This window comes from Lucilia sericata, unplaced genomic scaffold, assembly GCF_015586225.1.
Source record: "Lucilia sericata isolate MDLA Ls3-8-SP2 unplaced genomic scaffold, ASM1558622v1 Contig000129F_arrow, whole genome shotgun sequence".
Lineage (NCBI taxonomy): Eukaryota > Metazoa > Arthropoda > Insecta > Diptera > Calliphoridae > Lucilia > Lucilia sericata.
The window spans coordinates 300,792-307,357 of NW_023994161.1; the positions used below are offsets into that span (position 1 = coordinate 300,792).

At 28.3% G+C, this 6,566-nt stretch overlaps 1 protein-coding gene across 1 annotated transcript; it reads right to left on the reverse strand.

Moving 5' to 3' along the window:
- Positions 1–1,843: 1,843 nt before the first annotated feature.
- On the reverse strand, positions 1,844–4,253 carry LOC119600947. Its single transcript, XM_037951550.1, has one exon. It carries the CDS (start codon positions 3,864–3,866, stop codon positions 2,910–2,912), a length of 957 nt encoding a protein of 318 aa, XP_037807478.1. The 5' UTR covers positions 3,867–4,253; the 3' UTR covers positions 1,844–2,909.
- Between the last annotated feature and the right edge of the window lie 2,313 nt (positions 4,254–6,566).

Consider the following 6,566-nt stretch of genomic DNA (forward strand, 5'->3'; position numbering starts at 1 on the left):
ATGAGTAAGTTAGTATTAATACAAATTAAATGTTCATATGTAGTTTGTGTAATTGTGTGTAATTTTTTTTAAATATGAATATTAAATACATAAATATGTACAGCAAACCATGTTTAATTGTCCCTCTAGAGGAAAAAAAATTAAAATTTTCTTAAATTTAATTGTTATTCTTAGTCAAAAAAAAAAAAAAATTTTAATAATTTATTTTTTTTTTACATATTTTGTTGTTTTTAATAATTTAAATGTACTTTCTGCATTTTTGGGTTATTAATAAAATTATATAATTTTCATACGCATACTTATAAATAACAATTGCTTTATGTTTGTTTAAGTTTTTAATAAAATTTACAAATATTTCGAGTTTTTTTTACTTATTTTTTTATTTACATACATACAAACATATGTATTTGTTTATATATATTTAAATAATAATAATAAAAAATATATCAGAGAAAAGTAAATAAAATAAAAGTTGAAAAATTAAGTTCATAAAAAGTAGGCAAAATAATTAAAAATGTAAATAATATGTTAAGCAATTAATTTATTATTAATTTTTATGTTTTTATTTACATTTTTCTGCTCTAGGAAACAAATAAACGCTGAAAGAAATGTACTTTATAAATATATTTTAAGAGGATTCATGAAACATTTGTGCAAACTTGCACATTTGCACAAATGGCTATCTGTATTATTTAGAAGAGAAAATTTGGTTTAAAATTATCAGTTCAAATAGGCGATCAAATGTATCTGTGTTGTGGAAGTAAAAGCCCATTAAATATGTGACAAATTCAATGTAAAATCGAAAATGCATAGATTGCACAGTTAAATTTTCTGAAAAGAACCTTAGATATCAAGTCTACACAAGAATGATATTCTGGAAAGAAATTTTCCTATTTTCCTAAAGCGTTTAAAATAATATAATCTGAGATCCATCAAAATTTTAATTTTATTCCCAAAATGCCACTTACAATCTTGTGTATTCTTGTCTCTTAAAACAAGTATTTTCCTAAATGTACAATAGTTTTAGTTCCGCCACAGTCGTATTATATATTTATAAATATTTTAATTTTATTGCTATAACTCAAAATTTTAATGAGAAACAACCACCCCCCCCCAGTTTCAACTACACTCTTCTTTATGTATTTACATCCCCTTTTTTCTTGGTCACTATTCAAGAAAAAAGTTCAGCAAGTCACTTTAAACTTTCAAAAAAAAAAAATCAAAATTTCATTCATACATTTTTTCCATCCCTGATTTTAGCTATTAACTATGATAAATCTTTTGTTTACTAAAAGCAAAACAACAATAACATATGCTACACATATGTATGTTGCTTTCAATCGTTAAATTATGTGTATAACTAAATAGAACAGCAACATATAACAACATGTAAGAAATTATAGTCGGGCGAGGCCGGCCATATAATACCCTACACCAGTTTTAAAAATAAAATGTGATTTAGTTTTCATAATAAAGCATTTAAGTTGAATTGTACCTGCATCAGATATACTTAAGCTATTTATTGTTGAATAAAATTGTGGACAATTAAGTAAAATTTTGAAGGGGGCTTTGTATAGGGGCTATGGTCAAATGAGATCCTATAATTATAAAATTCATGAGGGTCATCAAGGATAGTGGTTTTGCAGCTTTTTGTCGAGATACGATAAACATAATTATGAACTTAAAAGCTCTAATCTGAGGGTTCTAGGTGAAATAATGGAAATAATGAAATAACCATTTTCAATAGGCTTCGTTTCTAGTACTATAGAAGATCATGTGCCAAATTTCATTGAATTATCTTAAAAATTGCGACCTGTAGTTTGATTACAAGGTTTACAAGCCCTATTCGGCGGTTCAGTTGTATGGGGGCTAGGTGAAGTAAAGAACCGATCATAAGCATTTTCAATAGGCTTTGTCCCTGATATTATAGAAGATAATAATGTACCAATTTTCATCGAATTATCTTCAAAATTGCGACCTGTAGTTTGATTTCAAGGTTTACATGGACAGACAGACAGACAGACAGACGGACAGACAGACGGACATAGCTAAATAAGAAAATGACTCTATGCCGATTGGTAAACATTAATGTGAGTATAGGACCAGTATTATTGTGCGTTACAAACATCAGCACAAACCCAATATACCCTCCTCACTAATGTGGTGTAGGGTATAATGAAGTTGCAAGTTGTTGTTGTTTTCATTGTGCTTTGCTATGAAATGACAAACTTTCATAATTTTTTTCCAATATTATAATGGATTGTTCCGCAATTTTGTTCATATTTTTGTTACTAATAGACAAATTTTCTTGATTTTATATAAAAAACTAATTGAAAGAATGTCTGAGAGAAGATTTTAGAGGTCTTCAGAACATATATTTCAACAGACAGACGGACAAAACTTGTGAATGTGATTCAATCACATTCATTTTTTCCATCCACCCTAGTGTTTACTTTATGAAGTTTTTATTAGATTTATGTTCCTTAATTTTGCATGAACTTTAAAATTTACAGTATGTAGAAAATTTTGGAAAAAACCATTTTTTTTTGTAAAAATTTAAATTGAACGACCTAACTTTTGTTGGGAACATTTTTTAACTAAATTTTCACAATTATTTTTTGTATAAAAACCAAATACTAAAGTTTGATTAAATTATCTTTGCTTTCGGAAATTTATAAAAAATATCATATATAAACTACACTTCTTTTTGTATGTGTGTGTTTTAAGGCTTTTAGCAAAAATTTCATATGCAAATTATGAAATTCTTCTTATATGAATTTATGCATGTATTATGAACTTAATTTTTCCTTTATTTTATATATTGTGTTATTTTTATATTTTACTATCTTTGGCTCTGTTAGTTGAAGACCAACCAACATGAAAGGAGTACGGGCATATGCTGTTGTTTTTTAATAATAATCATTACACTGCATATAGTTGCGCCATTTTTCCCAATTAGCACAGCCGACAATTTCACTTGTGGTACCAGCACCAGTAACACCACTTTCACGAGTACCACTAACGGCACTTGTTGTTGTTGTGACGATGGCATGTACGAAACCCTTACCTGATTCACAATTCAGTATTGTTGGTTCAATAGACTCCTTTAGGCAGACATAAAATTTATTTGGATTCATACATTCCCAAGGCTGTTGCATATGCTTGCTATCGCAAACTACCACCTGTTCGAGATGTCCACTTGAAATGCACGCTGGCCATTGATCAAACGGTATGCAGCCCGAATAGCCCAGACCGAGAAAAAAGCCTTTACCTTCGGGACAACGTAATTGCAGAGGCTTTTTTGTTTGAGTATCACAGATGTAGAATATATTTGGATCAACATCACCCCATGCACCAGTAAGGGATTTGCAATCGCCCAGTGATGTGTTGGTGGTAGTGATGGCTGTTGCAGAAGTTTTAGCATTCATGGCTTTTGGTTGCCTTATTGTTGCTGCAACTTGGTGTGACATTTGGAAGGAGTTTAATGTTGAGAATACTGGTGTTGCAGTTGCTGCTGCTGATGTTGATGATGATGACGTTGTTAGTAGAGTTTGTGTTTTTGTTGATGTTTTTGGTGATTGTTGTGCTATTACGGGATTTTTACTTAAATCGAACAATGTTTTCGTCCATGTTTCTGCTATTGTTTTTGTTATTTCCGTGTCCGGCCGTATATGGCCGCCTGTTTTTGTTGTGTTAACGGAAACTATGGCGTGCATAAAAATCATGATGGCTGCTGTTACTATTGCTGATGTCGTTGTGTTCGTGGTCATATAAAAAATCACTGACAATATACAATTGTTTTTGTAGTTGCTGTTGTTTCTGCTGTTTTTGTGGTTTATTATGAATTTATTTTGCAAGATTTTCATGACGTATGAGTGAGATTTTTTTTCACAATTAAAATTCACACAATTTTTTTTTTTTAACTATAAATATTGAAATAAAAAATTTTAACTTTAATCCGACTTTAGGGATTTTTTTCACTAAGTTCAGCTTTACTTTACTCTTTTTAGCAACAATATTTTCAACTTCCTTTTATGCGTTTATTATTTATTATTGTAAAATTCATAAATAAATTGTATATTTCTCTACTTTTAAAAATTTTTTTCTTTGTCAATAAATTTATTGCCTGGTGTGTTCCGTTTACGTAGTACGTTGCGAATAAAAAATGTGAATATATTTATTTATGCGTTTGGTTCTTTTAGTGGTTTATTTTTTTTTTAAATGCACTTTATACAATTTGTCTTGGCTGTAACGCGTGGTCTTTAATTCTATGGTGGCTCGTTGCTGTCATTCATTTTTATATATGCTTCCAAAAAGTAATTTGTGGCTTTTTGATTGTCGATAAAACGTATGTATATTATTGGTCTATTTTTGTATTTTGTGTTCTCATAAAGAAAAGTAGAAAAAAATCACCGAGTTTTAAAGGGCGGTACATTAAGTGAAAGAGGGAGTATTATTATGTTAATCAATTTGTAACATTGCACAAAGAAGAAATTCGCAAGGAAGGCTTGAAGTTGTTATGTTTAATTCACATGACTTTCCATTGTTTTCGCTTACTTATTCTCCGAAAGCTGAGGAAGCTGTATTCGTTTTTTTATTCGATTTATGCACAATTTCATCACCCTGTTATAATAATGACTTATAATAGTAATCAGTATATTGATTGAAAATTGAGTGATTCCTTTTTTCAAAGACTACTTATACAGATATACTTAGTTTGTAGGACATAATGATGAACAATTTTTTTATATAATTGTTATGTAGAGTACTAAGGATATCGTCAAATACTTATTTTAAAATATTTTATTACTCATGCCATTCTCTATTATTTTTTTTTTTTAATAATTGATGACGTTTTATAACTAAGAGACGAAAATGTTTATCATTAAAAAAATTTACTAGATACTAATTAGGGTAGATTTTTTTCTTTTTTTATAAAATATTTAAATTGAAAATTTTAAATCGAAATATAAGTCTTAGATACAAAATTTAATATATCTTGAAAATTGATGAATAGTGGAAATCGGAAATTTTTGGAAATAAACCTAGAAAAGTCAAGGCTTATTTGACTTTTGGTTTTTATAAAGGATTCTACAGATTATTTAAGGTCAGTGTAATTATTTAAAAATCGGGCATAGATTGATTTTGTCACTCTATACGAGATGATTAACCAATTTACTTGGTATTGAAATTATGTAAAATCGGTTCACATCTGATTAAGTAGCTTCTGTAATGATTATAACTGACAAGTAGATTGTATAAATTTTAAAAGATTTCAAAAGGGTTTCTAGATGGGTATTTCCAAATTTAGCACTTTCATATGATAATTGTTTCTAAAATAGGCAATTCTGAACTAATTTAAAATATAAACAAAACCACTGCTAGACATATGGAAGGGCATAGTTTAGTGATTCTAGACATTTTTGTTATGAATACTATTAAAATAACTCCCTAATATGAATACATACATATGTATGTAAGTGTTTTTAATAAAAGAGTAGAATATTTTAATTGCCACTTGACAGATAAGATATTAGACGTGTGTCTCATCGTTATTGTCTATTTTTTACTAAATAAGTTTTATTTTTAGTGAATGTACTTTCAACTAAAATGTTTTATGAACTTTGCTTGCCAGAGTATTAAAATAGTCTAATCAATAGTAGCAATTTTCTATTAATATGTGTTTACTAATATGTGTTGTTTTTTAACTTTTTATTTCAGGTACGAATTTATCTATTGATTTGAACAGTATAAGGTATGTAATTTACAAAAACTTCTAGATTTCCCAACAAAAACTCAAGATTTCTTTAACGAAAAAAAAGCTGACAAGGATACGAATCTATGGACTCTAATTGGTTAGTTCGCAGTTGTACTCACAGGTTTTTATTGTTTGCTAGTATATAAAATGGTAGTCATTACTAGGCTATTAAAAAGTAATGCAGATGGTATGAAGTTCTCATTGAAAAGTAAGTTGAGTAAATACAAGTTGGTTAGCTAGTTAGTTAGTTAGTTAGTTAGTTAGTTAGTTAGTTAGTTAGTTAGTTAGTTAGTTAGTTAGTTAGTTAGTTAGTTAGTTAGTAGTTAGTAGTTAGTTAGTTAGTAGTTAGTAGTTAGTTAGTTAGTTAGTTAGTTAGTTAGTTAGTTAGTTAGTAGTTAGTTAGTTAGTAGTTAGTTAGTTAGTTAGTTAGTTAGTTAGTTAGTAGTTAGTTAGTTAGTAGTTAGTTAGTTAGTTAGTTAGTTAGTTAGTTAGTTAGTTAGTTAGTTAGTTAGTTAGTTAGTTAGTTAGTTAGTTAGTTAGTTAGTTAGTTAGTTAGTTAGTTAGTAGTTAGTTAGTTAGTAGTTTTAGTTAGTTAGTTAGTTAGTTAGTTAGTTAGTTAGTTAGTTAGTTAGTTAGTTAGTTAGTTAGTTAGTTAGTTAGTTAGTTAGTAGTTCGTTAGTTAGTTAGTTAGTTAGTTAGTTGTGTTAGTTAGTTAGTAGTTAGTTAGTTAGTTAGTCGTTAGTTAGTTAGTTAGTTAGTTAGTTAGTTAGTTAGTTAGTTAGTTAGTTAGTTAGTTAGTTAGTTAGTT